Here is a 16,676-nt window from a genome sequence, read left to right on the forward strand (position 1 = left end):
AAAAATAAATAAAAAACGTTGAAAAAAAAATTAAAAAAAAAAAAAAATTAAAAATAAACATTAAAAAAAAATTTTTTTAAAAATTAAAAAAAAAAAAAAAAAAAAAAAGAAATGTGTCTCTAGACATTGCCAAGAGCCCCCTGGAGGGCAGAATCACTTCTGGTTGAGAACCACTGGCCTAGTTCTTTGGCTTTCAATACCAGATACATACAGTGGCAGCTACACAACTTGGCCATAGCCTGAACCTCTCTCTTCCAACTGCCTTCCTATTATTTCCACTTATATGTCCTATCAAGTACATCCCACTTAACACATCAAAACAAAACTTCAGATTTATACTCTGCCCCATAGATGTCTGTACCTTGTTCACCCTGCTTGACACCTCTCTTGCTCTTAACCTCAGTTTTATTCATCAATAAATCCAACTGGCTCTGCCCTCAAAACATACCTCAAATCTGACTTCTTAATACTCTCCACTGCTACCAACCCAGTCCAAGCCCATGTGATCTCTCACCCAGATTATTACCTCCTGTTTCCCTGCTTCCACCCTGGTTCCCCTAGCCCGTGGTTCTCACCTAGGAACTTGTTAGAAATGCAAATTCTCCTCCAAACCCAGAACCAGTACATCAGAAAACCCTGAGGATGGGACACAAAACCTGTGGTATTAAGCCTTCCATATCTGAGGACACTCCCCTCCCCTCATGTCTCCAATCATATTCCCTACAGCACCGTCTCCCTTGCTCACCTTGCCCAGGCACACAGAACTCCCTGTGTTCTATAAACACTCAGAAAGCTCCCATCACTGGGCCATTTCATTGGTTGTCCCTCTTCCTGGAAAGTTATTCACCCTCGCAGGTCACCTTCATGTCTCTATTTAAATGTCACTCTCAATAAATCCTTCTCAGACCACCTACATAAAATAACACCTTCTTCCTGAACTAGGCTCCTTACTCTGTTTAATTTTTTTTGCCAGAGCACTGTTACTACCTAACCAAGCTAAATGTATAGGTTCTGTTTATTGGTGTCTCCCTACATTCTCCTATGTAAACCTCAAATGGACATGTTTTATTTACTGCTATACTCTGAGCAACTAGAAAAGAACCCTATACTTAACAGATGTCCAATAAATGTTAACTTTCTAAGGCAATGGCTGCCTATGGTTGATTAAAGGAATGATACACATGTGCAGTCAAGGAAGAACATTTAATATTACTTAAGTAACGAACAAGATTTCAGAGCAGAAAAAAAACACATTAAAACAAAACAAAACAATGAAACAAACACAACCACCCAAACCCAGAGCTGTAAGGCAAACGAGAGGGACAGAGTGCAGCAGTTGACACTAAAATTAATCACTTCAAATTCATCACTGGTGAACACGGCTTAGGAAGACTTCAGATCCGAGACCAGAAAGAACGGCAGGTAGGCTTTACATAAAGCATGATGACAGATACAATACAAGAAGAGAAGAGAGTACCATGTGCAATACCAGAGAAGTGCAGGTTTGCTAAGGACACTTTTCCCAAGGTGTGTTCGGTGAGAATGGATTAGACAACTTTAAACAGATTTCTTTAATGCAGGGCTTCCTGGTGATGTTAACATGTTTAGTGTTAATCTCTAAGAGAGGAAGTAGAGTATGCAGCATTTCCCTGCCTTAACCGCACAATCTTGTGTTTTGTACAAGCACAGACATGCAGCCACCCTTAACTTGTATTACTGTTAGTGACATTTTCATCCGTCTTATTTTGTTGTAATTTGCCTACTGAATTAACATAGTAATAATGTCTCCCCAAACAAGACTCCGTTCATTCGTATATTTAAGCAGAGTCTGCTGCTCCAATTCTGAACACACAGAGGCCAACTGCCATTTATCTGACTGTTCAATATTCTCTACACTTTGTTTACAGTACCACAAATCTTCCACTTGGGAAATAAGATTCTGAAATGTTATCTTCACGATTCCATTATTTATTCAATTTGCAATTAATAACCCAATATGAGAACAATGTAAGCCTAAAATATTTTAAGTGTTCTTAATGCTTTTGAGACTTTTTAAGTATTTTGAACTCCTAAAAAGGTATTTAGATCTAAAACATATTAGAACCAAACAACAACAAGATAGTACTATCGCAGCAACTGTAAGGTACTCAAGAGATCACCCAGTCCGGTATGCTGAACAGGCCTCACCAGCACTTTTACAGCAAAGATATCATGATGTCTTTACTCAAAGTCAAATAACAGTTAGGTACCAAAAGCAGCAAGCAGAGCCCAGGTCACCTGACATCCAGTTGGTTATCTTTTTAATACACAATACAGTGTATACTCATTTTAATTGGGGAAACTTAAAAACTGATAAAGAATGATTTAAGTGTGATAAAATCTGGGGTAAATCAACTTCAGTAGTCTTGAAGACATCTTTTTCTATCTACAAAAGAGGCAAGACAAACCAAGTGTAAAAGCTAGAGATTTATTGTTATTTTGTGATTAATAAATTGTCAAATTGGTTATGACACTACCCCACACTGTATACCACCATTCGCCAGTACAAAAGTTTCTTGACCACACTGAGGCATAAGGCAGAGAGAGCAAAGACACATGAATATCATCCTTAACAACGTCCTCTAGTCCTGCCTCTCCCTTGATCGTCATTCATGTTTTCCTTCTGGGGAAAGTGTCAGAACTGTGCACGGGCTGGTGGGCAACCTGGCCTCTTGACCTTTTTTAATAGCAAGCAACTTACAGAAGTAATGGAATTCAACTTGTATTTCCCTTGATTTTATTGGTCTGAACTCATTTTAGGTTACTTTAACATTTTAATTTCCTGTAACTGTACATGAGAGAATATAACGACCTAAGAGAATACTGAACCAGAGTCAGCCAAATATATTACTGACCCCAAAGTTATGTTTTAATTGGTCCTAAAGGAATGTACCACACCCCAACAGTTTGAGAGTTAGGCAAACAGAACTTCTTTGGGGAGGGAAGAAAAAGGCTGTAGAACAACAGCCTAATGAATTCAACATTGTTAAAACGGCTCTTTGTTTTTCACCCCTGAATGATACCTTTTTACTACACTATATGCACAGAAATCCTAACAGAATCTTGGTTGCCAGTACTATTTAGGCTGGCCCAATCCAGGAGAGACCCCCACCCCCCGCCCCCAGCTCCCCTTCTCTGAGGCTCTGAAAAGCACAATATTTAACTATTTCTTAATAGAACTACCAAAACACTTCAGAAACAAGTGGCTCACAAATCATTTTAAATTTATGTATTGCCTGTGCATGAGAAAACTGATAAACCCAAAAGATAGTTCTATTTTTATATGGCAATTAAAAATAACTGAAACATCAAGACACTTTCAGTGAAAGCAACATTTCAATTACAAATCGTAATGCCTGTTAAACTACCTATGGGAGAAGCTGAAGAGTCCTAGGCAGATGCACTTTTGGGCTGTACTACAGTGCCCCTTCAGTCTGCGCAAAGATGAAGGTAATTTACAGTCAATCTGTGAATGTTGACACAATGTTACATTATGTTGTCTGTACAATTAAATGTCCTTAGAGAGATAACCAGAATCAGCTTTTCTACTATATTTCCAACAAACCTAACCGGCACTTTTGCTGAGAGATGTTTATCAAAGATGCTGTAAGATTCTACACAATTAGGAAATACTCAGCTTTAAAGTATTTCCTTATCTCCACTTTTTTGGTTACAAGTGCTTTGCTCAGATAATCTATTGCAGTATGTTTCTAGAAATGCAATCCCAAATGTGCATACTATATTGTATACAAATAAAGCAAAAACTCTCAGTAGTATAAATCTTACAGCATTTTGTTTGCAAAACTACATGCCAAAGTCACAATAAGCAATATTGTACCACAAATTATAGAGCGCAAATGATTTGCTTCTTTTTAATGCTTTTATTCTACATAAATTACTACCATAGGCTAATGTTTAAAAGCAAATAAACTGGACAGATGCAGGACAAAAATCTGTTCACCCAACTATAAAAGGTGATGTTTTTTTTTTTAAAAATTACAATAAATGCAGAGTGTTTGATGCATGCAGTAGCCTTAAATGAAAAAGCATTGATTCCCACCGTTAAAAAAAAAAAAAAAAAAATACAGAGAAACCCACACATCTTACTGCACTCCACCTTAAAATGCATCATATTGGGTTTGTTTGTAGCACAGAATTCCAAGAGTCAAAATGAAATAAAGCGGGTATTTTAAAGATTTAAGAGCCGTTATCAAAAATAAATTACATTTTCTCAAGATACAGAAATGCTGCTATGATGGCTGGGAGCCCAGTAACCTTTCAATAGCGGCATTGATATCACCTCCTGTTGCTATTAGCGCTTGCAAGTTTGCTTCACGGTTCAAAAATCCCATTGCACTGAGCTGTTCCAGTTGTTGCTGAAATCTGACTTCTGGATTCTGTAGCTGTTAAAGGGAAATAAAAAAGAAAAAAAAAAAACTAACCAAAACTCTAAGGAAAATCAGTCCGTGTCACACCTAAATAAATTCTAAAGTTCTAATTGCTTTCTTACAACATATGCTGCTCTACTAGGCTATAAAAGCACTGGCTCTCTTGAAACATGGTCAACATATTTAAAAGTCCATTAGCACTTAATTTTGTTACTTTAAATAGTCTTATTTATACTTAAATGATCCTGTCAGATAAAGCACAAAACTCTGCTTTAAAAAAAAAAAAAAAAAATCGCTTAATAAACATCACCCATTAGATATATTTAAGAAGCTGATAAATATGCAGGAAACAAAAGTATATATACAAATTAGTTCAGAATTAATGATTTTATTTTGTACTTATTGCCAGTGTCCTCACATACACAATTCTAAAGTTCGAATGTGGCTTAGAATGGGCACCGGATGCCTGCACTGGCCAGTCACGTGTCCAGGACAGCTCGAGATCCAGGCCCACGGAATACACAAACAGCTGCACCACATCTTTTTCCAGAAATGAAGACAAAAATACACAAATGATCAATCAATCCTGGCTGATGTGATAATTAACGGGGAGGCCTGTAGACTGTTCAACTTCTATAACAATTCTGTCCAATACCTAAAATCTTTTCTTCTTAATAATTCCATGAATATTACACCGAGCCAGAGGCCATATACTGGGAATACAAATACTTCTATAAGACAAAACCCTGTCCTGTTTCTTTAAAAGGCTTAAAATCAGAAAGCATGCTGTATTACTGCCATGTGGAATTATGGGGGCAATCTACTGTAGCAGTTTGAAATGGCCACCATCTTCGTACGATGGCAGATTCTTAGTAAAGCTAATAAATGTTTCTAGATGTAAGACATTATCAGAAGTCTACATTTTTAAGCCGTATTTGTGAGGTTTACGTATGTTACACAAGTTCCCAGAGGAGATGGTAGTGGGTAAGGTGAGGTGGGATTTTTTTCTTTAAGTCAAAATACAAGGACTAGACAGAACTGTAGTTACCGTAGGTTTAGGAGGTATTTGGGATAATCAAGTGTCTGTTCCTCCCTGACAAACGTTTATAAAATACAACAAATTTCAAGTGATTTCCAAAGAGGGACTCTAAAAAAACGCATTTTTAAAGGCAACTTCCAAATAAGGCAAAGTTGCAGCATTTCTTCCCTACAACTTTAACGTTTCATTTAGTGTCTAATAGTACACCCAAGTCATTCATTTTCGTAATGCCTGTTTTATAAGAGTGTGCTTTTTATGACATTCTAAACCCTGGAGGACTGTCTCTTTCTGTTTTTGGTTGTTTGTAGAAATTTCTAAATTTCCAACAAGGAATATAAAATGTGAGCAGAAAAGAATCTTTACCTGAGGATTTACTCCAGCGAGAGCCTGCAGCATTTGTTGGATGAACTGCTGGTGTCCAGGTTCAGTGGCTCCTGTCGTGGGACTTGGGTTGTCACCAGGTGCAGAGTTAGACCCGCTGCTTCCTGAAGAGCCTCCAGTACCTCCTAATGCCCCCAGGCCAGGAGTAAACCTAGGGAAAGCACAAATTGGTCATATACCCTAAGCTCCTGCAACAGGAGGCCAGACCAGGCCAGCTGATGGTAAGCTGTTATCTTCTTAAAATGAGCATTTTCAACTTTGAAAATTAGGTCTTGAAAACAATCCCAACAAAAATAGGCACAACGATACCGAAGTATGAAATGCTCAGAGAGAAGAAATAACCACTATGCACTTTCAAAATCGCCCCCAAATAAGCATACCCTGGGATCAGGCCGGGGGCTTCCGTTGCTAATGTCTGTAAACCCTGTTGAATCTGTAACAAGGCCTGCATCGCTCTAGGATTTGACATTGCTGATAATGTATCCGGATTCTGCATCTAAGGAAGAAAGAAAACAGGTGGTTAACAAGGGAATTAAAATCAGTGAAAGTAAAATTTAAATGTTTCTTTGCTGTGTTTCTGGAGAAAATTTACAACCTTACTCCCAGACACTGGTAATCCAGAATTTCTTTCCCCAAATAAACACAAGCACCTCCTCCTTGACAACAAACCTAGTATGCAAATCATTAACTGACCTCCTCCCAAGTCCAGCATGAAAGCCATTTTTCATAATGAAAGACAATCAGGAGCTACGCTCCCAAAGCCACAACTGTTCCCCTTCTCCAACAGAAGATAGAAGTGTTATTTCTAAGAGACAACCTCCAACTGCACAAGTTTATTTAACGTGGTAATATGGTGAAAGCCACCTATTCCTCCTGACCAAGCGTTATCTGTTGCCAATGTAACAATTTTACCAGTAAGATACACTCTAAAACAATAGTTCCAAATTTGAAGTTAATACGTGTGTCCTGAGTTCAGCTTCACTACTTCCAAATATACACCACCTGACTGACCAAAAAAGATAGGCTAACATTAACATCATTACAATAGATCAAAGACAATAACTAACCTTGGATAATGGCTTACAGGCCTGAGATCATTTGTATGTTTAAAAGCCCTAGAACTACCAGTTTCAAAACACCAAGACTGACTTCTCTTTTGTCTTTTTAAATAATAAAATACCATTCCAATCTCAAGTATTTTTTTATAATAAAACCTTCCTTATAGAACAACTCTGCCAATTTTAATCTTGCTAATTCCGAGTTTGAGGAAATGAGATCTACCCCTCAAAAAGAGACATTCCATTATTTGTAGGAATTAAAACATTATAAAGAAACCAAACCTGTAAAATAGGATAGGGTAGTGCTCCTTCCCATTACTCGAGATTAGTTAAACCATAAAGCATAACATGACACAATGAAGCACTTCAAAGTTAGTAAAGTGAAAGGAAATGGTTTATGGCATTAACGAAGCATTCAAAATCCTAAATCCTCAAAAGCAAAAACAAAATGGTCCTTTCCTCAGAATTTATGTTTAAGAAATATAAGCAAAAGGTCAGCAGTGAAATGGGGCTCAGTTAAGATCAAGCTGAATTCTCTGTGAATTGACAGCATTATCAAACTAACTTCTATGTTTTGCTATCAGCCAGAGAAGAGCAAGGAAAATGTTTATCATCAAACTTTTTCAAGCAAATCATTACCGAAGATAGCTAGCATCTTTTCTTACTCACTTGTTGGAGGAAAGTTGGGAGCTGTTGTCTCATTTGTTCTTGAAGCTGAGGATTTCCAGCAAATAGGGGATTATTCAGCATCATCTATGGGGCAAGTGTTCAAACAATTTTAACTGGAAATATCTGAAACAAGTAATGTACCTTGTTTAATAGTCTATCTTCCCCCAAGTGCCTAATCTGGCACTTACAGGGAGGAAGGTAGAACATGAATAAAAAAGGAGAAGGGAAGATACTGTCCACAAGAGGGATCTCCAGAAAAAAAAAACAAAAATAAAACCAAAACGAGGCATCTTCTCTCTCAATGAGAATGGTGATTATGATAATGACATGCAATATCCTAAAAAATAAAAACAATCATTTTCTTAGGATTTTCCTTGAGCAAAGGTGAATATTTGCCCTTAAAAGAAAAATGGGGGTAACTGGCATTCAGGAGGATACATTTTCTGCTACACTGACAGAATAAACATAAGCATCAATACATGAAACAATACATGGCTTGCTTAGACACCTCAACACACAAGTGTTGCACAGAGAACAACCCAGATCTGGAACCACTAAATCTACCTGCCTACTGCAAGACAGCTAATATTAGGTCCAGAAAAATAACACACTGCAGAACAGCAACCAACTTGCCAGAGAAATGGAGCTGCTAGGTGAAAATCAGCCCATGACTAGCACCAACAGGTCTCTGGGGAAAGTATTAAAATACGTTAAGACCCGAAAGATGTAAATCCATTTGAGAACACCAAGGTTAGCCTCTGGATTTCACCTCACTACCACCAGAGATGAGAAAAGTGGCATACCTCCTATCATTCAAATAGGTGTTAAGAATTAAAGTCAGGGTCAATATTAACATTAATACCTGAAAATAAGATTACAATACACAGCATAACCAGAAACTAATTCTCATAGCTTTGAAAAAGACAAAAGTTTTATCACTTTCCCCACATGGAATGAAAAATCAACTAACAATGATTTACTGATCGCCTATTTACCAGTCCAAAGTCTGGAGGGTAAAGTAAAGTGATCCTTGCCCTCAAGTAGTTAACCATATTTGAGAGCAATTAACTATATGTACATACTAGAAGTATAGAGAATTCCACTTTCCCTCCTCTGCCTATTATTACAAAGTGGATTATTTAGTTAATTTCAACAAAATAACTAAAGCAGAAAGAAGCCAGTGTTTTATGGATATACGATATTCATTTCAAAGTGACCAATAAATTCACAATAAATAAAATAATACCTACTTGAGATCAACAAACCTGCTTCTTTATTGGCTCCAGTAAAAAACTTTTTATTACAAACAGATTAATCAAGTTATCACATTTATCTTTCAGGATTCAGGTCATTTAAGAAAGCTTGTCATCTTATATGGAATCATTCTTTCTCAGAAAATCGTATCTCATTTGATTAGGATATTTCTCCTAACTTACCTGACTGTACAACAATACAGTTTTTATACTCAGACTTTTTTGAATATCTAAAAATCAAAATCAGAATAAACTGCAAACTTTAAACCTTTTGATAACCAGAGTATGTTGTAAATGTTTCTAAACTGTCTACAGTATCTAATCTTCTTTGTTACCATTTTGCTTTAGAGTTGAAAAAAACAATACATGAAAGTGCTCAAATGACTCTATAGTGTTGTTAGGTCAATTAAATGGCTGAGAATGTGCTTATTAAAGTCAAAAAACTTAAACGAGATGCACATTCAATGCTAATTAGTCAAATAGACATTTAAAAACATATAAATATGATCACTCAACATATATATTTTTCTACACTTATTTTTTTTTATTTAAACACTTTTTTTAAAAATATGTTTAATTACTCACTTTCCCAAAGCCTCTGTGTCTGAAGATATTGAATACAGACAACCACAAGAAAAGTTAACCAAGCAGTAAAAGAAAAGCAATGATTGAGAAATATAACTGTGTCCAAAACTCCATCTGTTTAAAATCCTAGAGACTTGGGACATATATGACAAAAAATCACCACCACCACAATCATCAAGAAGTATCCCACACTTATTTTAAACAAAAGTGCTGTGAACACAGTAAGCGACACCATTTAATACTAATAACTCAGAATACTTTTACATTAATAAGAGTATACAAAAATTCACCTAAAAACTTGTTCTTTATTTCCAATTCCACAAACATTAAAGAGGGCAGAAGTTATTGCTGAGGACTGTAACTCAAAGCTATCTGCCATTATGTACTTGAAATCCATATAGTTCCAAAATTTAGAAAATGAAAATCATTCCATTTGACATAATGAAGAAAGTGATTACTTTTTTAAAACAATTTTTTTGTGTTTATTTTTGAGACAGAGCATGAGTGGGGGAGGGGCAGAGAGAGAGAGAGGGAGACACGGAATCTGAAGCAGGCTCCAGGCTCTGAGCAGTCAGCACAGAGCCCGATGTGGGGCATGAACTCACGAACCCGTGAGATCAGGACCTGAGCAAAGTCAGACACTTAAACCGACTGAGCCACCCAAGAGCCCTGAAAGTGATTACCTTTAAAAGCTTTTAGAATTTTGCAAGTGGGTATACACTGTAACAGAAAATCTTTAAAATCCCTAATACTCTACACAGTAAATATGAACTATAGATGATCAAGGTTATTTAACAATTCTCCAATGTTTTTCAATTCCAATGGTTCTTAACCTAGGGGCCCATCAGAATCACCCAGGGAACTTTGGGGATAGAGGAAGTGCAATGTAATTACATAAAAGTCTCTCAGAATGGAGCATGGTTTTTTGTTGTTTTTTTTAAGCTCCCAAAGTGATCCTAAATGTTCAGCCAAGGTTGAGTTCACTAATTCCCTTAGTTACAGTCTCTTCAAAATGAGTTAGAAAATTAGTAAATTAATAAAAGACCATTATACTAACTTCGGGGGCAGAAATTTATAGCAGAAAGAATAAGAACACTGTCCCTGCAAATTTCTGCCTGTAAAATAAATAATATCAGGCTATTTTATAACTGCTATTTTGAACCTATTACTCAAAATCTATGTGACCTAATAAATAAAAGTATTCCAAGAAATGTATTAACACTTCTTAATCACTTTCAAGATCTACATTTCACTAAAGAATACATCTTCCAAAGGGTGAGCAATCTAAAACTTTTGTAGTCATCTCCTAAATCAATATAGGTAGATACAAAGTAAACCTACACTTCTTTCTAGCCAATGATAGCAGAGATGAAGCTGTTTAATTATATATGAAGAATCAATTTACAGCAAAGAAACAAACTGTCCAAAATACTGAGAGATACAGTTTACCTACTTTTCTACAGCTAACACAACATAACACAAATGTATCAAAATCACAATTATTTGATTATGCAATTTCAATTCACAGTGCACAGTCCTCTTGAATACAATTACCAACTCACCTGTGCAGCAAGGTCAGGGTTCTGGCTTAGGGACTGCATCATGCTTCTCATGTAGGGGGCAGACAACATGTTCTGCATAAGTTGTGGGTTTTCAGTTATTTGTTGCAGCAAGCTCTGCATTCCTGGTGTATTGAACATACTAGCTGAAAGTTTGTTTAAAAAAACAACACATTGTATCAAGGAAAAGACAAACTAAAGTGAAAGTTTTAAAATATATACTGTGCATAATTTTAGGAACTGCAAATGAGCATGCAAATTCCTAATCAACTGAACTAAAAAAGAATTTTAAAACTAAGATCTCCAAAACCACATGCTCAACATATACCAGTAAAGGAGGGCTTATGTTTCTTTTTTTTTTTTTTAATTTTGAGAGAGAGTGTGCCTAAGTGGGGCAGGAGCAGAAAAGAGGGGGATAGAGAGAATCCCAAGTAGGCCTCATGCTCAGCAAGGAGCCCGATGTGGGACTCAATCTCACAACTGTGAGATCATGACATGAGCGAAATAAAGAGTCAGAAGCTTAACTGAATGAGCTACCCAGGTGCCTTACGATTTTAAAAATTCTGGCTGTATTTACAATAAAATCACATCTAATGGAAAGGCTAGGTTCTAAAATCAATTTAAGAGGCAAAAACTAGATGTGGTCAACATTGCTACTGAAAAATCCCCATAAAGTGAATGAGTCTTGGCCAACGTTTCCAAACTTTCTCTGAAAGCTTCTTTGAACTTTCTTTGAAAACTACTTTGTTAAACATGTATCCAGATTTTCACTTGCTGACTAGATATACTCAAACTCAAATATACAGTAAAACCTTGGATTGCAAGTAGCTTGCTCTAGGAGTATTCCACAAGACGAGCAAACATTTCTAATACATTTTAACTTGACAGGCGATGTCTTACAATACGAGTAGCACATGATCACAACTGAGCCAATGATATTCTCTCTCTCTCGCTCGCTCGCTGCAGGATTGTGAGTGATCGTCTCCTATGCTTGAATGCGGAGTCTCAGGTCACAGTCAGTGTTTGGGAGAAATCAATGATTTTTCAGAAGACTGGAAGGTGCCCACAACCGGCACCAGTGTATTTTTGTCACTTCAAAGCACCTACGGACAGTCCTTTGCTTTTCCATACAAGAATAAGCTTAGAAATGCTTTGCTTCATTCTAGGTCAGGCTGCCTGCAGATATAGACACTTTCCTCTGCTGCCTTATTGCCAGTTATATCAAATACATTATATGACAAGAGTTTATTAATACTATACTGATGTCAGCATTGATGCCAAGCGTTTACAATGGTTCCCATGCAGAAAAAGGTTGAAAAGAAAGGCGTTAAGGAGGAGATGATAACAGTGAATGTTAAGAAGGAAATCATAGAGGAGTACAAATGAGGTACGAAAGTGGCTGAAATTGCAAGGTTTTATAAGAAGTCTACGTCTGTATCTTGTCTGCAGAGGAGGAGAAAAAGGTGGAGGAATCCCTCATTTCAAATGAAGACTAGGAAGATATATAAAATGTGGGAATCTGCAACATTTTGTAGAAAAGCACACCCAGGGATGCCTGGGTGGTTCAGTCAGTTAAGCGTTCAACTTCAGCTCAGGTCATGATCTCCCCGTTCATGGGTTCGATCCCTATGTTGGGCTCTGTGGTGACAGCTCTAAGCCTGGAGCCTACTTTGGATTCTGTGTCTCCCTCTCTCTGCCCCTTCCCCTACTCACGCTCTCTCACTCAAAAATAAATAAATAAACATTAAAAGAAGAGAAGCACCGGGGCGCCTGGGTGGCTCAGTCGGTTAAGCGGCCGACTTCGGCTCAGGTCATGATCTCACGGTCCGTGAGTTCGAGCCCCACGTCGGGCTCTGTGCTAGTGGTGACAGCTCAGAGCCTGGAGCCTGTTTCGGATTCTGTGTCTCCCTCTCTCTCTGACCCTCCCCCGTTCATGCTCTGTCTCTCCCTGTCTCAAAAATAAACGTTAAAAAAAAAAAAAAAGAAAGAAAGAAAAGCAGCACCCAAATAAGGCAATGTCACATTGCCACAAAATCCTGAAAAGGAGGCAAAAGCAAGGATCATTTGATAGCTGCATGAAAAAAAGATTCCACTGAGCCAGGGGACAGTGATTCTGTTAGTGATAGTGAAAGTGGTCCTACACAACAACCCTCCTCTCTCGTCTCCCTCACACCAGCCACGGTAAGTACAGGTTAATTTGTTTATTTTTCTCTGTATTTTGTATTTTATTATATTACGGCATTGTAATCACTTATTTATATAAGTATTTTGGGTTGTGGAACGAATCATCTGAGCTTCCATTATTTCTTATGGGTAAATTCACTTTGATACACAAGTGCTTTGGTTACAAGCATGTCTCTAGAATGAATTATGCTCGCAAACCAAGGTTTTACTGTATTCTCAAACTTCTTATATGCAAACTTAACTCATTAGCTTTTTCATTTCCCTTCTGCCCTCACTCCATCCAGTGTAATTTGATCAGGCTTAAAACATTTGACACTGCCTGTTTACCTTTCTAGTTTATTATAATTCTGCTGGGGGTGGGGGTTGGTAATAATTCTTTTTTTCCTATTTTCTCATGTTGTTTCAGTTAGGTAGGTTATTTTCCACATCCCGGAATCTAAGAGTATTCTAACACAGTAAATAGTGAACCCGATGCGGGGCTCAAACTCATGAACTACAAGATCATGACCTGAACCAAAGCTGGACGTTCAACTGACTGAGCCACACAGGTGCCCCAGGTTTTTACGTTTTTAAATGGTTAAAGAAACAAAACTAGGGGCGCCTGGGTGGCTCAGTCGGTTAAGTGTCCGGCTTCAGCTCAGGTCATGATCTCACAGTCTGTGAGTTCGAGCCCCGCGTCGGGCTCTGTGCTGACAGCTCAGAGCCTGGAGCCTGCTGTGGATTCTGTGTCTCCCTCTCTCTCTGCCCCTCCCCTGCTCATGCTCTGTCTCTCTCTGTCTCAAAAATGAATAAAAAACATTTAAAAAAAAGAAAAAAAAAGAAAAGAAAGAAACAAAACTATTTTGTGAAATGCGAAAACTATATGTAATTCAAACTTCAGCATCCATCCACATTTTCTTAGAACACAATCACGCTCACTCATTTACAGTCTATGGCTGCTTGTGCACTGTAGACACTGAGTTGAGTAGTTGTGACAGGGCTGTGTGTGGCACACTCCTGCCGCTCCAGACTGCTGCTCAGTGCACCACAGACCACTATGACTCAGTTATGCCTCACACCACACATATTGCTGTACCATGTTATTATTTTATTTCTATTTTTTACTACCAGTACATACCAGTCACATAACAACTAGAAGAAAAAGGGAGAGCTGGACTACAAACATTGTGTTTTTAAGGCACAATGGAGCATGAATTATTTTATCAAATGAGATGGCAAAATACTGTATTTTTATGCAATGATACTAAAATACAATATACTCTAATGTTGCTAGACTAAGCACTTATCGCAGTATTCCCAACTTGGAGGCAAGCAACATTCAGAAAAATACAAAATTTAAAATGCAGTCCTCTCATCATAGCCAGATTTCTTTACGAAGTTAAAAAAGTGAAAAATAGGGGCGCCTGGGTGGCTCAGTCGGTTAAGCGTCCGACTTCAGCTCAGGTCACGATCTCGTGGTCCGTGAGTTCGAGCCCCGCGTCGGGCTCTGGGCTGATGGCCCAGAGCCTGGAGCCTGCTTCCAATTCTGTGTCTCCCTCTCTCTCTGCCCCTCCCCCGTTCATACTCTGTGTCTCTCTCTGTCTCAAAAATAAATAAACGTTTAAAAAAAAAAAATTAAAAAAAAAAAAAGTGAAAAATAAGGCTACAACCAAGTTAAGTTTCCAAGTGGCTTGTTAGCCAAACAAGAAAAGCGGTGTATTAGTGGTAAGTGGCATGCTTAATGAAATCTTGATCGCAGCAGCCAAATAAATGTGTCCAGAAAAAATAAACTTGTTTAAATCTATTAGCCTTTCAAGGAGAACAGTTTCTCAAGAGTTAAGGACATGGGATTAATATGGGCTCAGCATCAATATTCAATTAAAAAACAATACAAAAAAAAAAACAACAAAAAAAAAAACAATACAAATTAGGGGTGCCTGGGTGGCTTAGTCAGTTAAGCGTCCAACTCTTGATTTCGACTAAGGTCGTGATCCCGGGGGTTGTGGGATGGGCCCCAAGTCTGGTTCTGCACTGAGCGTGAAGCCTGCTTGGGATTCCCCCACACACCCCCCGCCCGACCCAGCCCTCTCTCCCAATCTGCACCCTACCCTCTCAAACACATGTGCACTCTCTCTCAAAAAAATAAACAAACATTAAAAAAACAACAGAGTCAAAAAAATACTAATTCAATACAACCTGAAATAGAATCAGCTAAGATGTGTATATCTGATGATAAAAACACATGGAGGATTGAAAGGATTAGACAGATACAAAAAGCTTATAAAAATATAAGTTATTTAGAAACTATGGTTATTCATGGTCTCATTCATCAGCAGGCACTCTGGAAAGTATTTTAAACTACGATGTTATTCAAGCAGTAGGAGTATAAATGGTGAACACCATTTCACTCTTGTGAACTGTGTGCTCTAGTTAATTCCATGAATTTTTATCAGAAATATCCCAACTTGCCCAACCACAGAGCAGCAGTTTGGTGGCTTGGCAGAGGTATGGTTTTTGTTTTTTAAGAGGTAAAATTCTACTGCAATTTTTTTTTTTTTTTAGCCCAAGGCTAAGATTGAAATTCTGAACCACTTAACCACTATTCCCAAACACTGAATGACTTGGGAGATTACCTTTTGCTAGAGAGTTGGTAATGTTTCCCAATGAATCCAACTCAAAATTACAAGGCAAACAGCATGGAAACATGTGAAACTCATACTGTGGTAAAGTCATTTTGACAATAACAGAAATTGTTGAAATGACAAGCAATGCTTTATACATTCTCTTGCCGTCAGAAATTAAAACAAGATCTCTATTCCCACCAATTTGCAGTAGATATGTTCTTAGTTCACACTACTGTTACCGCATTTTTTTTTTTTTTTTACCTCAGTGCAAGTGCAAGGAAAATTTCCACATTTCAAAATTCATTTAACTGTTTGATTAAGGTCCTACCACCTAACCTTCAATTGGAAGTGATTAATCTGCAGTAGTATGTTGAAAGGAAAGAAGAACCTAACAGAATCCTATAAATGCTTCCAACTGATGACTAGGCTATTAAAACCATATACTTCTGGAATAAATAACATCTCATTACATATCACATTATTAATAGATGAATATACGATTTGGCTTTGACAACAGGAAACAATGAACATCAATTAAGCAAAATGTCATCCCTAAAAAAGAATTCCATTCCTATCATTAGTAAATACATATGAAAAAGTACTACACTCAATTATTACGTTTTTATTATTGTAATGTATTTTCTCTCATATATAATATTCTCAACTTTGTTCTTGGCCCACAAGGCGTAAAGAATTACCTGGCCTTTTGTAGGAAAAATGTGCCGACTCCTGCTCTAAGATTTCCTCACCTTCTAGAATAAGTCCTTGTAGAGTAAGTGTTGAAATCAGAGGACCACCCACTTCTCTCAAAACCATCTTATGAGAATATAAAAACATAAAACCGACTCTGGAAATCTTCAGTAACCCTTCCCACTATAACACACACAAGTGTTATACTAATCATTACATATTTAAAGC

General features: G+C 37.4%; 1 protein-coding gene across 5 annotated transcripts in view; it reads right to left on the reverse strand.

Moving 5' to 3' along the window:
* The window catches only part of UBQLN1 (ubiquilin 1), a 79,165-nt gene that overhangs the window by 30,291 nt on the left and 32,198 nt on the right, over nucleotides 1-16,676 (reverse strand). For 3 of the 5 annotated variants that reach the window (XR_007461772.1, XM_049649804.1, XM_049649669.1), the window contains exons 7-10: nucleotides 10,975-11,117; nucleotides 7,575-7,658; nucleotides 6,228-6,343; nucleotides 5,830-5,998 (exon numbers count right to left, since the gene is read on the reverse strand). Coding sequence is in view for 4 of the 5 variants with exons in the window: in XM_049649804.1 (XP_049505761.1) it covers nucleotides 5,830-5,998; nucleotides 6,228-6,343; nucleotides 7,575-7,658; nucleotides 10,975-11,117 (512 nt within the window). In the remaining variant the exon portion in view is untranslated. Of the gene's footprint in view, nucleotides 1-2,451; nucleotides 4,443-5,829; nucleotides 5,999-6,227; nucleotides 6,344-7,574; nucleotides 7,659-10,974; nucleotides 11,118-16,676 lie in introns of those variants that run through there. The other 2 variants (XM_049649555.1, XM_049649749.1) reach the window with 2 other exon arrangements.

Source organism: Panthera uncia, chromosome D4 (assembly GCF_023721935.1).
Source record: "Panthera uncia isolate 11264 chromosome D4, Puncia_PCG_1.0, whole genome shotgun sequence".
NCBI lineage: Eukaryota > Metazoa > Chordata > Mammalia > Carnivora > Felidae > Panthera > Panthera uncia.